This window comes from Lutra lutra, chromosome 13, assembly GCF_902655055.1.
Source record: "Lutra lutra chromosome 13, mLutLut1.2, whole genome shotgun sequence".
Taxonomy (NCBI): Eukaryota; Metazoa; Chordata; class Mammalia; order Carnivora; family Mustelidae; genus Lutra; species Lutra lutra.
In genome coordinates, this window is record NC_062290.1 from 2,722,243 (window position 1) to 2,738,099 (window position 15,857).

Consider the following 15,857-nt stretch of genomic DNA (forward strand, 5'->3'; position numbering starts at 1 on the left):
CTTCCTTCCGGGGACACCCTTCTCCGGTGTGAATGGTGCCTCCCCACGCCGTCCCGTCAATGCTGGTGGCATGGTTGCTGGGTCCTGGCGGCCAGTGCCCTGGACAGAGATGAAACCCGAGCTCCCAGCCAGGGCTCCTCGGCCTCGGAGTCCCCGCCATCCGGGGCCAGGCCGTGCTCCGTGCTGGGGGCTCCCCTGGGCGGTTTGGGGCATCCAGCAACTCCCCTGCCGAGCTCCACCCGCTAGATGCACCTCGACCTTGCGACGACCGGGAGTCTTCAGACTTTGCCCGGTGTCTCCAGGTCAAAACCACGGCACACCCCTAACCTGCATGCCCCCAAACTCGGTTCTGTGTCGTTATAAATACCGCATCGTCCCTAGAGAAACGTCAGAAAATAAAAGTACGCTTAAAGAGAAGGGGCAGTTTTCCTTCACGTTTCACGAGAGCGCTTTCGCCGAGTCTCGGGCTCTTCCTTTGTGCCGACAGGTCCTCGTGAGTACTCGGGCTCCCAGAGTAATGGAACTGCGTGTGGTGTGGACATGTGCGCTCCAGGTTACCCCGCCCAGTGGATTCTCCTCGTGGTGATGCGGAGGAACTCAGGCCTCCACATCAGGGGGGCTGAGTCGAGCGCAGACCTCGCTTAGGGGTGCTGGGGTGGAGCCGGCTTCGCAATCTCCTCCCGGCTCCCCGAATCCAGGACACACGCGAGTAATGATGTCCCGGTTCTCCGGGAATCAAGAACCGTGTCATGCCCACTAATCAGCGGGTACCGTTTTGTACGTTTGGCGAAATTCTTGCTCTCATCTGACCACGACTCTCATCCGTATTCGGCATCAGCGGACCAGAACCTGGCTCTCAGGTGTCGGCGCACACCCGCTGGCCGTCAGCCAGTCTAGGACTCAGAACGGGCCCCGAACACACCCCACGGCCCCCGAAGCCCACCTCAAACTACTTGTAATCAGGGGGATTGCGATGTACCCTGGGCCTGCCTTTCCCCTCTCCCTCGTCCTTCTGTCTGCGACCATCACTCATGCTCTCGGCTGCCCCAATAGCGTGCTCTTCCCTGCCCAGGGGCACCCAGTGAGGGCGGGACCGCGTGTGCGCGTTTCTCCCGGACATGGCCCCGGGGGGGTGCCCTGCTGGGCAAACGGTAGGCTACGCTTCTTCCCTCATTAAAAAATTGTTATGGGACTCTACCTTCCCCTAGCGTCACTGCTGATTTCATAAGTAAAATCCAGCAACGTGTACGTGTGCCCTGTGATGAGTGTGGGCGGTTGTATAGAAGCACTAATTAGCACCGCAAAGCAGACAGAACCTTCCCTCCCCTTCCACTTCCCTTGTGCCATCGGCCGTCTGCGGCCGTCCCAACTTCACGATATCAGCGCCAGGAGGGCCACCTGTGTCGCGTGTGTGACCGCGGGCGGGTGGGATGTAGCTGGACGGGTTCTCACAAAGCTAAGTCTCCGCATGCGTACAGCCCCACCTGACAACATGCCGCAGACCTCAGCGCCCCAGCAGCGCCGTCCCCTGCCCCTGAGGGAGAGGCAGCCGGGCCCCATCCCGCCGGGAGAGAACGCGCACGTGCCGCTCTGTGCGTGCTATAAATGCACTCGGCATTAGAACGGAGCGACTTAATGCTGCGTGTGACAATATGGACTTGTTTCTTGTTCTATTTTAAAAATATTCTTCCTTTTTAAAAACGTTATTAAAACGGTATTCTTATAACAAGTTGTACAAGGGAGACGTACAGGATGAAAGAGAAAGTCTCTCCCTGTTCTACACACCCACTCACGGTGCGGGGACAGGTAGCTCGTCTTTCTGCATTCGTACAGACACACAGCACGCATCATACACACACGTATCACGCATCCCATCCCACAAATGCACACACGTGCCCACACACCCCGCAAACACACACACGCACAGGCACCCACCCTCCCATCACTCCCTGGGTGTCCTTCTTCATGGGCAGGTCGGGAGCTTTGGGTCTCACTCATCCTGTGGCAGCTGCGAGTCCTGAAGCCTGAGCGCCGATCCGGTCACCTGTCGGGTCCTGGGTGGCTTAGCTGACAGAGCTCTGCCTTGAGGACCTGTGGGCCTCTGTTCCCGCGTGTGGTCCCCCAGGGCGCCCGCCTTGACCGTGGCTGACGGCCACCAGCACGAGTGGCCCCTTCTTCTCAGGGCTGCTGTGCTGGGCCTTCACGTCATGTGCCGTAACCAGTTTTATGGTCAAAAGCTGTTGCTGCTGATTTTTCGGTGTCTGGCACCTCGTCCCTGACATTTGCCGGCTGGTCTCATCTCCTCTATGATGACCTCCCCGGTGACACCACTTGTCCGCTCGCTGTTGGGTTCCTCTCTATTTCCTTATCGACTCGTGGGGACGTTCTGCACGTCCAGGTGTGCTGGGACTGTTTTGTATGACAATGATAGGTTTAAAGCAGAGCGCCTTGATCCCAGACGTTTTCCTGTCTTGAGGAGCTCCCTTGTGGTGGGACGATGCAGATGATCTCCTAATACTTTTATTTCTTTACTTTCTGTATTTGGACGCTTGCTGTGGGAGAGTGTGGCCACAGTCCCCGCCCCGAATCCCCGTGGTGTTGAAACAGGGCCAGGCAGCCGGGCCTACGTGATTGTGCTGCCCTGACCTGTGGGTTGGGGTCCTGCCGGAAGGCACCCCTCATTCCTGGGAGAGCCTGGGGGTGCACGCTGGCTTGCTCATGGGGGAGCTGAGGGCAGTGCGGCCCCTGGGCCACTGTGTGCATTGTGTGAGCCTCAAAGGACACTCAAGCCCGGGAAAGCCCGGCTCCAGACCCCGGAGGATCTAATTCCGATTTTGACTCCTCGAACTACTGTGTGGCTCTGGGAAGTCTTACGTACCTTCTCCAAACTTAACTCCTTTTATCTTAGTTACTTATTTTTTTCTGAATGGGAAGAGCGGCTCCTACATCTCAGTGGCTCAGGTTGTTGAGGGGCATGAAGACAGGTCAGCTGTCCCTGTCCTAGGGGTGCTGGCTCTTCATGACCTCTGTGTGTTCGTGTGCGTGTGCGTGCGTGTGCAAGCTGCCCTCCTATACTGCGGAGTCTGTCTTCGTGAGCCCGGACGCTGCCCTCTGGCCCCAGGCGCCCCCTCTGGCTCTGCCTTCCCATCGAGGACACCTTCGCCCCCAGTGACTGACAGACACACTCTCCGAAGGCTGACCAGTGGCTCCTGGGCTTTGCTGGGGCCCCTCCTGTTCTCCAGTCAGAGGGCTCTGTTCCCACCTCTTCATGGAAGCAGGTAGATATGGACAGAAGGTCTTCTTTTTTTTTTTTTTTTTTTTTTTTTTAAAGATTTTATTTTTTTTATTTATTTGTCAGAGAGAGAGAGGGAGAGAGAGCAAGCACAGGCAGACAGAATGGCAGGCAGAGGCAGAGGGAGAAGCAGGCTCCCTGATGAGCAAGGAGCCCGATGTGGGACTCGATCCCAGGACACTGGGATCATGACCTGAGCCGAAGGCAGCTGCTTAACCAACTGAGCCACCCAGGCGTCCCGGACAGAAGGTCTTCTGACGGACCGTCTGTGATGAGCAGACTGATGAGGAAAGGGAGGTACGTCTTGTCTCAGTAAATACCCCAGGTGCGCATGTGGCCCACACGAGGGGTACGATTTTTTTTTAAAGATTTTATTTATTTAACTGAGAGAGAGAGAGCAGGAGCATGGGGAGCAGCAGAAGGAGACGGAGAAGCAGACTCCCCACTGAGCTCGGAGCCCAATGAGGGACTCGATCCCCAAATTCTGGGATCATGACCCGAGCCGAAGGCAGATGCTTAACCGACTGAGCCACCCAGGCGCCCCAAGGGGTTTGATGAGTGCAATGTTCAATGAGGACCGGTCGAACCAGACTTTTCTCTCTTCCTTGCAGATGGGCTCTTTCCCTGCAAGGTCCCTCCTGCAGGACTTGGGTGGGAGTCTGCAGGAGCCCGGTGCCGGCCCCTCCCCAGGGTCCCTGACCCCAAAGTCTACGGTTCTCTGTGCCCCGCCCCGCCCATGCTTCTCCTGGCCAGGTGTGCTGTGGTGCCGGCTCTGCCCGTCCACCTCCTTTCCCTGATGGCCCTGTAGCTCTTTGCCTGACATTCAACGCAGTTTTGAAGAGAAGCCCATTGAGTCATGGAGTGCTTATTCCTAGGGCTTTGTTCTTTGGCTTTTTAAATTTCACATCCCTTCTCTTCCAGAGCTAGTGTGTATAATAATTTACGGTTGTCATTATTAATAACGTGGTGACCAGGAGCACCCCCGGAAGTGGCAGGAGTGTGGGGTGTGGCCCGACTCCGTACTCCAGGGACCCCCCCTGAACTCCAGCTGCCCTTAATGGGGAGCTAGCTGGGACAGCTCCCCACGATCAGGAGGGGAGCCAGCTGGGACCCCAAGTTGCCATGAGGCATGAGTGCCATTTGCTGTCGGGAGAGTTTTGCTCTGCTCCGTCTTGGGGTATCTGCACCTGGTTCTCTGGACGTGAGGGACCAGGGCGGGGAAATCCTGCCGAGGTGAGGAGGGAAACACAGTTTCCTTCTTTGGGGAAAGAGCGTCTGGCATCGGCCATGCTGACAACCCCGTTCCTGTTACATGGATCCAAGTGTCCTCAACTGGAAAAGAGGAAAATTCGTTTCTGCTTCATCATTGACTTCCTGAGGATCTGTGCACCTCAGACAAGAATGTCTGGGTCCACTGGATGCGTGCACGTGTGTCTGCGTGCGTGGAGGGGCGTGTGCACAGAAGACCCACGGCGCCGGAGGGGACCGGCCACCCCAGCCGCCCTTCGCGTCATCTCGGCGCGGGAGACTAAGACTAAGATATCGTACAATCTGAGAGTGGACTCCTCAGTAGCTCATGCTTACACACGGGTCTACTTATTTTCCCGTGGTTTTCTAGAGACCATATGTTTCTAGGGACCATATGTCTGCAAACGAATCCGATTATGGTCAATGTGAACGTGCATCGTGTTTGGAGCCAGAACAGGCTGCCGGGACTTTACATATGTCCTTCTCTGTGTCTCTGACGCTCTCTGTCTGTATGTGCACATGGGCACATGTATGTGATTACGTACAGACAGCTGACCTTGAACAACACAGGGCTCTACCCGGTTAAAAACCTCTACCCTCTACCCGGTTAAAAACCCATGTACAACATTTGATTTCTCAGAAACATAACTGCTAATAGCCTGTTGACTGGAAGCCTTACCAAAAACATCAACAGTCAATTAACACATATTTTATATGTTATATATATCATATGCCATATTCTTAGACTAAAGTAAGCTAGAGAAGGGAAAATGTCATTGGAACGATAATGAAGAAGAGAGGATACACTCATGGGACTGTATCGCATTTATTTTTAAAAATCCACATACAAGTGGACCTGTGCCACTCCAGCCCATGAGGTTCGGGGCCAACTGTATAATTAGTTTTAGGAACAGTTCGCATGCGTCCATCGGTCCAAGCTCCTCTTGGTCCTGAAGGACGATGTGTTCTTGGAGCTTTGTCGTGAATACTGATGACAGCGACATGGACAGACATGTTGCCTTTGGCCCATGCCAGGCACCATGAATGTGAGGAGACTCCATGGGTTCCTGGATGACCTCGTCTGGCCCTCAGCCCACGACAGCGTGCCTCACGCGGCCGGGGTGGCGGGGGTGGGCAGAATTCACACGTGCACCCTAACCTCCACCTGTCAATCTCCTTTGGCACAGGGATCCACAGGGTCCTATTGGCGAAGAAACACTTGTCTGTTCCTCGCCGGCCCAGACGGTGCCGGGACTCAGAGGCATTTCTATCGCTAACAACCTTGAGGGCTGACAGAGCTGTGCATCCCTAGTTGGAAAGTGTGTGTCTTCGGGCAGTAGGTTCTGCGTTCCCTTCCTCAGGCTTGTGTTCCTGGGAAAGCCTCGTGGGAAGCTGATCAGTGCAGAGCATCGGCCCCCAGGTCCCCTCCACCCCAGCCCGCTGCCTGGCAGCTTCTCGCACCCGGTCCTTCAGACCTTCTCTTAGTGGGAGTCAGAAGGAGAGAGCTGCTTGGTGCTGTGATCAAAGACCTCTCAGCTTCGGAAGTCGGAAGAAAACACGGGCCCTGATGAGACGTCCGAATGATGGGATTTTCCAGCACTTGCCAAACCGTACAACCTGGAACACCCCCGGGCAGGCGCTGAATGTCTGATGCCCGAGCATAGTCGCTCGGAAGGCAAACAGTCACCTACGTTCCGGATTTATCATTTCCAGCTTTGATCTGTGAGAACCAAAGCCTAAAGGCTGGGGTGCATGTTAATGAGTCCGCAGGAATGTAATACATGAGGCATGCAAAAAAAAAAAAAAAAACCACAACAAAACAAAAGAAAAAGAAATCAACAAAAACAACCCCAAATCACCTTCCTAATGCCCAAAGGCACGGTGTGTGGTGTAGGTCAGAATCCCCTTTGTCCCCGCTTCAGTGACATGTTTCTGATCTCATCTCTTTAGAGGTCCAGACACGAGTGATTTGGTGCACCCCCAACCCACTGTGCCCTGCTTGTCCTGAGGACACCCTCATCCCCGGCTGGGAGATGGAGCCCGAAGACATAGTCCTTGTTGGCCGCAGACAAGAAGAAATGAACCCCAGTCGTGCCCCCTCTGTCCCAGTTCCCGGGAAAGAGAGCTTCCATTCCCGGCAAACCCAGGGTCTGGAGCCTGGGGAAAGTGACAAAGACTTTTCCCCCTTAAGACTTAACAGAAATATTTCAGGAATGTTCCCCACATAGTTAGTCATGGAAGGATCAGACTTTTTGTTGTTCCTACAACTCCATGGAAACCCACGAGGCCCCCTGTTCTTTGTTTTTATATGATGGTCAGTCAGGTACGGCCACCAGAGCTGACACAGGAGAAGCCCAGGAAAACACAGTCGACTATCCTCCCATGTCCCTGAGACAGGAGGGACAGCTCTGACGTGGGGCCACAGGAAGGGCCAGGATGGGCAGGAGGCAGAGGACAGGAGGAGAGGAGAGCCGAAGCCATAGCTTCATGTAGTTTCGCAGGAAGGGAAGGGCAGCACAGATAATCTCAGCCAGGCTCTGAGCGAGTGTCCCCAGCTGCCGGGCCCCTGGCCCTGGGGCAGTTCAAGGAGAGGAATGCTGTGTCCTGGGTGCGCAGACAGCACAGAGAGGAGGTCTGGCTCTGGGTGCATTGGTTTGCACATCGCAGGCTTGCCCGGGGCTGGCCCTTGGCTGAGAATCGGCCAGTCCAGGAGGGGCCTTCCCCCCCAGCTGGGAAGGTTTTGTTTTTTAAGATGCCAAACTTCATAATATATAGCAAATGATCCCAGAGGCCATGTCTGGGTAGCATGTGACTGCCGAACAGAGCTGCATTTGGCAACCAGGCCTGTGCCTGGTGGTCGCATTGGCCCTCAGACCTGCACCCTTCCAGCTGCAGGAGCTCAAGGGGAAGACTTCACGGAGATGGCCTTCCATCTCCTGGGCTCTGGCGAGCGGGACAGGACAGGCACGGCCAGGTGACAACAGAGCCACCCTTGTACAGACACGGGAACATTTGAGACCAAGAGGAGGCTGGTGTTTGGTGGAGGCGGTGGCTCGGGGGACCAGGAGGGAGGCCTGCCCCGAGCAGGCAAGCAGGTGCCCCCCTGCCTCCTGCTGCTCCCCACGGCTGTGTCCCTGCAGGTCACCTGACACATGAACAGGAGCGCGCTCTGTTGCCGCCCACTCCCACGCCGCATGGCTATGCTAGAGTCAGGCACGTCATCGGGCGCACCCGTGGCCGGCTCCTTGGGCCATGGAGCATGGGTTCACGTAGCTGCTTTACTCCCCGGGACAGATTCTGATTTCTGGTCCTCACCCCTTGAGCTCCCGGTGGATTATAATGGCATCTAGGGCGTCGAAGCTCTTGTGATTCTGCGAGGATCACGGGATTCTAAGTCTGTCATGGTGGCCTGGCGGGGAGCAGGTCGAAAGGCGCCCGGAGGCCCACGGGCTGGCGCTCAGAAGAACTCCACGTGGCCGGACTCTGTAGCTGTGGGCTTGTGGTCCCGGGTCCCACTCCCAGGGCTCCAAGGGGCAGGCACTTGCTGGTTGCATGCTCTAGGGCGTATGGCTTAGCTCGCCTGCCTCCTTTTCCCCAACTGTAACACCAGCATGAATGGCCCCACCTTCCAGTTGTGTGTGGATTAAATGAGGCCATGGGTCAAGAGCATGGGGACGGGGCCTGGCAGGGTGTCCCCTGCTGTTATCGGTATGTGTATCCAAAGGGCCAGAGACTTTGGGGTCAGGTTTGCTCGCGTCCCCAGTATTCCTGCCAGGCTAGCCAGAAGCGGATTTCAATGGAATTAGGCTCCATACGCTTGTGGGGTTTGATCTCCAAAAACATCTCCCCAAACGGGCAAGTGGTTCCTGAAATCTGGCAGCAGGGGTCAATATGGCTGGGTGTCCCCAAGTCTGTGGATTTTTCTCCGGTCAAGCGGCTGGTGACAGCCCGAAGGCAGGGGCGCCCTTGGACCTGCAGGGCAGTGTAGCCACGGACCCAACCTGAGGACGCAACTCCTTTATAAAGTCCCGTCTGCCTAACAGAGCAGCTGCCGTGCCCTTCTGTCGCTGGACTTGGCTCATCGGCGTCACAAAGCAGTTGGGTTGGACATGGGGGACCCCGTGTAACCCCACGGTGAGAAGATTCGGGAAGGCATTTGTGAGACTACAGGAAGGCCCTCATCTGTCGAAGCTGCCCCCTGCGACCTCAAGCGTACTTTAACCTTAGTTCCTGTAACTGAAGGGCATACTGGCTTTGGTCATGCCGCTGGCGGGCTTTGCTTGTGGGTCCGTCCTTTCCCGTCCTTCCTGGGGCTTCATCTTTCATTCTGGGGGTACTGGGCAGCCTGATTAAGGATCCCTGTTCTATGGGGACTTACAGGACCTGTTGAGCTTGCCTGTGCCGGGTAACCACCAGCAAGTACTGATTTGCACCTGCTGTGTGCACGCGCCGGGCGGGGGAGGCAGACCACAGCCGCTGGGCACGCCGGGGTCCTGATGGCAGGGAGTCCGCGCCGCCATGAGCCATCGGCAAGGTCGCTTTGGCACCCCGCTGACTTCTCGAGAGCAGCACACTCTTCCAACGCACGGTGTCCCTTCCTCCTGTGACAGACTTATCGTTGAGAAGACTTAGGTGGTTTCAACCCTTTCCAGTGAAATTGCTTTTTAGAAGTTGAGACTGAAGCATTTTTGATGGCCGAGATTACCGTGGGACTCGGTGTGTGCCCGATGGTTTGGTTATACCTGGACGTCGGGGCGGCAGGCGCCGGGGAATGGGGCTCCCTTTGCCTGTAGATGGCACCGAGCAGAAGCCAGTCGTTCTGCCCCTTGACCCTGGCGGGCAGCTTCCTGGCTCTGTCCTTGCCATGTGGCTGGGTGTCTGGCTCTGTGACATTGCCCACCTGTGTCTTGTGGCTTCGGGGCGGACACGCTGACCGTGGGCTCTGAGGGGTAGGAAGGGAAGGAGAGAGGCCGTCCCATGACATGAGCACGTCCTTCCCGTGGACAGAGTGGGGGCTAGCTCCACAAACTTATGTCCTGCTTTTAGGCAAATGCAGGGAAGAGCAGAGCTGTTTCTTGCACTGCTGCTTCTTGGTCGCCTTCAGGGCAGAGTAATCCCGATGCCAGCGTGGCCTGTGTGGCCTTCGTGGGGTGGCCTGCGTGGGGTGGCACGTTCTGCTCCCGTCACCATGTTTCTTCGTGGAATGGACGCACTTTGCCATCACGTGTGTTTGTTGCCCTCCACCAGCTAGAGTATGACCCCGTTACGGCAAAATCACCATTTGGGGCATCTATCGATTTATCTATCTATAGTTATGATTTTATTCTAGAATGTGTGTGAGGGGAGGGGTAAGTGGGCAGCACGAGATGGATGAATGGGGACAAAGTGGTGCTTCGTGAGTCGGAAGGACCCAGTTCTCAAATCCTGCTACACTCTGCGCAACAGTCACGACACGAGGGCGGGGCTGGCTGGGATGAGAGCTTCATGCTGCTGGGGCAGGTGGTGGGACCATGACAAAGGGAGGCATCAGCTACTTCCCGGAGACTGCACAGCTGCCAGAGATCCCTGTTAGCTGAGCTCCGAGGTCATGGCTCACTGAGGTGGGGTCGGGGCGTAATCTCGGTTATCAATGACGGGGAACACCTGTTTTTGCCACCTGAGAATCGAGCCAGGATTCGGCGACTTAACGCAGAGCTAAATAACTATTACTAAATGAATAGGCTGAGTCAGGACCGCACACGCAGACACACAGTGCTAGACAACAAGGAGGGATGAGGAGAATCGTGGCCTCCGCGGTCAGACCTCTGAGGGAGCCGGCATTGAAGGGTCGTAGTTCCTACATCACATCACACCCCTTTCTCGAGTGGAAACAGACGCCACCAGCCTGGGCGCACAGACCGTTCCCACGCACTCAGTTTCGCACACGAGCGTTAGGAGCAAGGATGTGCTCCTAACACATTTTTCTCAAGAGCAGCCTGATTTGCAAGCGTGTTGGAGGCTTCTAAAGCTCACAAGGGGATCCTTTCGACTTTAGCGCTTGAAGAAGTTTCTGGAATTTCTGACATTTGCAAATCTTAAGGACAAAAGATTGAGTCTCTGAATGCCCTGGGATGCTGGCTGGCTCTGTGGGAGGACTCGCTTGACAGATTGGTTTATTATTCGTGTCTCTCCCCAACCCATTCTTATATCCACGGGTGGTTCCCACCTCTCTCAGAAGCTGTGCACAGGCGGGAGGGAGGCCTGTGGCCCAAGCTTCGTGGCCTGCCAGCTCAGACACGGATGTCACACAGGTTAGACACTTGACAGTTATCCTCTTGGGAAACTGCCACCCAAGGCTGATTTCTTTCTCTCGTTGTCCACGTTGGCAGATCAGAAAAGAGCTCCGGAGCTTGTTATGGATATTTAAGGAGAGACTTACGGGAAGCTTCCTGCCGGTGATGTCTTTCTGGCCTGCCGGGACCATCAGAGACTTGGCTGCTTGGCTTAGCCAAGTCTGTCACTTGATGTAATAAGCACAGTGCGGAGTTGCGGAGAACTTTTTTTTTTAATTAAACAGATAAAATATTGATGCTGGGGTTTATGCAGTCCTATAGAGAGACAGCTTGACCTTCTTCAACAGGAATCTACTTTTAGAAGGTATTTGGGTGATCATTTCGATAGAACCACAGTTGGAACGTTATTATAAAATAAATGACTAAGCATAAACTTCAGAAACACTCATTCCTTTTAAATGGACTTTTTCTGAGTCACGGTGATTCACTCTCCAGTCTTCATGACATCTGAACTTCTAGAATAGTCTTTCCCCACCCCTGCAGTGAATTTAGCGGCAAAGATGAGGCTTACCCAAATAGTCTCCTACCTAATTTAACAAGGACAGATTTCTCTTAAGACCATTGTCTTGTGGTGGCGATTCTTTTTCTAGACAGTAGAAAATCATTTCAAGAAGTATGTAGCGTTGAAAGCTTGCAGAATGTTTCTGAGGACCCATTGTCTTGTCATTTGGCATGTTCAGATCCCTGTTCATTTCTTTCTGAGTTCTCTTACTATTTTGTCCTTTCCCCACAAGCAAGGTGAGGGGTTCACAGTCACCCAGCTCCTTTCTGGGCTCCTGACTTCAGAGCCACCTCTCGTCTGTCCCTGTCACTCACCACTGAGGCCAGCTCAGAGAGTGACCTGTTTGCTTTCACAAAAGCACCTGCCACCAGCCTCGTCCTCCCTACTGTAGGCACCCGTCCCCCACCTCCAGCATCTGGACCGGAGCAGCCTCCGTGTGGTGCATTCCTCTGCTCCCCACCTCTCAGGGTGTCTTGCCCTGGGAGACCCCCAGGCCTCCCATCACGCCCCCTATACCGAAGAGTCTCCTTGCCTCCATTCCTCAGGGCAGTGCCCAGCACATAGTAGCTGCTCAGTAAATGCATGCCTGGGGGAGCTGCCCTGCACAGACCCCATGTCTGACCCTCTGTGTCCCGCTGGAGCACCTCCCCTCCCTCAGCCACGTTGGAACGATGTTGGCCCATTGCAGTGCTTGGTCAGGTCTGAGCCATGACCGTGGCCTTAAAGGGAACACCAGGAGGCCGCATGTCCGGGTACCGGTTTATTAGATGGAATCCTAACCAAACGTACAACAGAAGGGTGTGGCCTCGGTACTTGTCACACTGTCAGGGTGCTTCCCCAGCAGCAGGAAGAGCACGGGTGCTGCCTGTCAGAGGTTCAAGATGACCTATTAATTCGAGGGGAACTGGGTGACCCCTGCAGGGCGGGGGGCTACTGTCTACGCCAAATGCACAGCCGATGTTTTCCCTGGGGACGTGCACATGTGGTCTCTGGGTCACAGAATCCTGATTAACGTGACAAATGGATCTCTCTTTCTGCCCCCTTAAGGGAAGCCATCAGCCGTGTGTGTGAAGCTGTCCCTGGTGCCAAAGGAGCCTTCAGGAAGAGAAAGGTACTGTGCTCCATGTCTTCTGCCTGCGTGACACCGTTAGTCACACCCCACCCATCAGGGCCCCCTTTCACCGCCTGGCTCTTGGCACTTCTAAAACAGCAAGAACTTGGGGTCCCCTGCCATGCACTTGGGTGTCACCGGCCGACACAAGTCAGGACCCCAGTTGCACCCTGTGGCCTAAATCTGCAGAGAGTGACGAGAACAGCTGCATGAGACAGGGCCCGAGCTGCTCTAAGCATTTATGGACCTGAATTCACTTCACTAGAGCGCTTTTGGGATAGAGCCCATGCTGTGCTGGTAGATGTAACCAGCGGCCCTTGGGGCGGCGTAAGAAGCAGCAGAAGTAGTGTTTGCCAGTTTCCACGGCGTAAGTACTCCGCCTGGCCGATTTCAAGCTCTAACGTGACATCCCTGAAGACGTGCTGCCGCGCATCCATGCACGGGTCCCACCTGGAGCCCAGGCGCCGTGGACGCGAATGCCGGAGTGCACTGCACGGGTCCCACCTGGAGCCCGGGGGCGGTAGACGCGAGTGCCAGAACAGCATAGATGACCGATAATGTAGCAGAAACAGCCAGAATGTGACGAGTTTTGAGTACTGTTTTTTATTTTTTAAATGCAACTTATTTCATTGTAAGTTTACAGAAATTTTAGTTTTTCACAGCAGCTGCTTTTAAAGCCCAGCTTATAAAATTCTTGCCAACGTAAGTGTTGTCTCTCGTTAGCTGGTATTGCCCAGAACACATGGATATCCCCATGTTACAGATGGCATAAACAGAGGCACAGAGAGAGAAAGCCACAGTGTGAGTAGGTGGTTGGCTGAGCTCAAGCCCAGGTCACTCGACCCTTCCACTCCGAGGTGGTTAGACCACAGAGAAAGATGTGGATGAAGAGAAAGCTCAGAATAACCCCCAGGTAGAAGTCTAGCAGGTGCCAACCACGTACCCACCGTCGGGCCTGTCTACACCTACACTCCATCCGGGGAGCCTCTCTGCTGTCTCCGAGTCTGTCCTGAGGCTGAGGTTTGCAGGCGGGTGGCATGTTTGCCCCCACGACTCCCTGGGCTGCGGTGGGTTTTGTCTTCCTGGCTTGGGGACATTGGGGAAACCACAGGGCAGCAGGCTTTTGGGCGGAGAACTCTGGATCGTGAACCTCACATACAGTCACTGGGAGGGAGCCTGAGGGCCAGGCTGGGGAAGCTCCCCTCTCAGAGCCCCAGGAAGGTGGTGGAAGTAAGGCACAACTGGTGTGACTTAATCAGAACTGGGGGTGGGGGGTGTCTCTATTTTCAAACAGCTCTGTCGGGAGATTAAAAAGCAGGGTGTGCCTGGTGAAGGGCTAGCGTTAACTGGGGTATCAGAAGAGGACACATGCTAATCTGAGAGGGAAGGAGGGTCCGTGGGCCCTGGACGGGAGGCCGGTGTTGGCAGTGCCTGGGGGAAGGGGCTTGGTGGGAAGACGCCATCCCTCGGGCCCCGTGCAAAGGACCCTCACTTAAGCTGAGTCAGATGGCCCGTCTTTGTGCTGACTGTGGGCCCAGCAGATTCTGCCTCTTGTGAGCTCTGGCCTGGAGGAAGTTCCGGCCAGCGGGCTTGTGCCCCACACCCCGCAGCAGCGAGCCGTCTCGAGACTCCCCAGGATGCTCTTTGCCCCCTGCGCTGGGCCCTCCTGCTCTGGCCCAAGTCCTTTAACTCCCGGTGGGACGACATCGCTTTCTGGGCCTCACAGCTGCAGGTGCTGGTTCTGTGGCACTTGCCCCAGGCTCGGGAGGGACAGGAGACACGTCCGCCTGTGTGCTGGAGCTGTTACCGCTGCCTGCTGCGTGCTGCAGAACTCGTGTGTCGGTGTTGGATCCCCTCCCCACCCCAGCTCGTACGTGGCACAGTCTCCTGCCCGAGCCTCTGAGCATCGAGGGGGCGGGAGGTTGGAGGTTTGGAGGTGTGGCCCATAGGAACCAAGAGAGGCCTCGACGACTGGAATCAAAACCTAAAATCCCACTGTTTGATTTCACAGCCTCCCAGCAAAATGCTGTCCAGCATCCTGGGCAAGACCAACCTCCAGTTTGCGGGGATGAGCATCTCGCTGACCGTATCGACCGCCAGCCTGAACCTGCGGACGCCCGACTCCAAACAGGTGTGTGGGCACTTGGCGCCCCGCCCCCAACACCCCAGCTTCATTCATCCGTCTGCCCCGCACCAGAGGTGTTGAGATAAATTCTAGATCCAGCATAGAAACGAGAGGCAACGTCTGGGCTTTGTTTTGACGCCTCTCCCTCCTGCCCTATAGATAATCACCGTCTTTCACACTGGTCCACCGACCGGTGGGGTGACTGTCATTTAATGGTGGGCTAGGAGGGTTCAGGGGCTCAGCCTTTCTCTGGGGCTGTCTCGGGGCTGAGTGCCTGCAACCCAGGCTGCAGAGGCTCTCGCTCTGCACAGCAGCAGAGGAAGGAGGGTCCCCTCGGCCCTGAACCATGAGTCCCTATTCATGCTTCCACGGTGCATGGCTGCTCCCAAGTTTCTAGGGATGCTCAGGCCATGCCCTCAGTCCTGTGGGACACGTCTCCTAGTCCCCTCTTCTCCCTCAGCCCTCCCTTAAAAAAGCAAACTGAGGAAGAGCAGAAAGGATGGGGGCTGGTTGGCCAGGTCCGGTCCTCACTGTCTGTGGAGGATGGGTGTGGGGCTGGGTTCAGAAGAGGGAGGCACCCTCCCAGACGACAGGACCGCGGCCCAGGATGGTTGGCGTGTCCCATCCACTTCCCCTGGCTCTCCCGTGGTGGAGTGTACGCGGGCTGGCCTCACTGGGTGCTCCCCGCCCCGTGCAGAGCGACCATGAAAGGGTCCAGCGTTCCCCTCTGAGCGCTCAGAGAGGAGAAGCACCAGAACCCCACGAGGATGGAAAAACCGCTCGCGGTTCACCACCTCCAGAGCTGTTGCTCTCCGTTTAATTTCCATCTCACCCCAAGGGCTGAGAACAGCCACACAGTAACGGTCAGGCATCGTGGCGACCAAAAGCGATTTCCCTTTCTTCCCGAGTCCTAACATCCACGTCAATTCCAAACCCCAGTATGCGAGCGGCCTCGTGAGCAAAAACTAAATATGCGACAATCAACACCTTTTAGAAGTTTATCCTCACTTGGGGATTGCTGCTGGTCGCTGCCGTCCTGGGGGCTCCTGCCGGGGGACGGGAGGCACGAGGGTTCGGAAGGCTGCACGCGGCTGCAGGGGGTTAGACCGAGGGGGCTCCGCAGGGGCTCCGGGCCCAGCCTCCTTGTTTCTATCCAGTTATCCGCTCAGGTCTTTCTAGATCCCAAGCGGTTTTGCAAGTGCCAACAGCCCAAGGAGGCATTTTAAACTGTCTGATTTTCTCTCAGC

The 15,857-nt window shown here is 55.8% G+C and overlaps 1 protein-coding gene across 1 annotated transcript in view; it reads left to right on the plus strand.

The window, feature by feature from the left end:
• Positions 1-15,857, plus strand: part of SHC3 (SHC adaptor protein 3) — a 96,114-nt gene that overhangs the window by 39,442 nt on the left and 40,815 nt on the right. The window contains exons 3-4 of the mRNA XM_047700584.1: positions 12,422-12,485; positions 14,497-14,616. Coding sequence (XP_047556540.1) covers positions 12,422-12,485; positions 14,497-14,616 — 184 coding nt within the window. The remainder of the gene's footprint in view (positions 1-12,421; positions 12,486-14,496; positions 14,617-15,857) is intronic.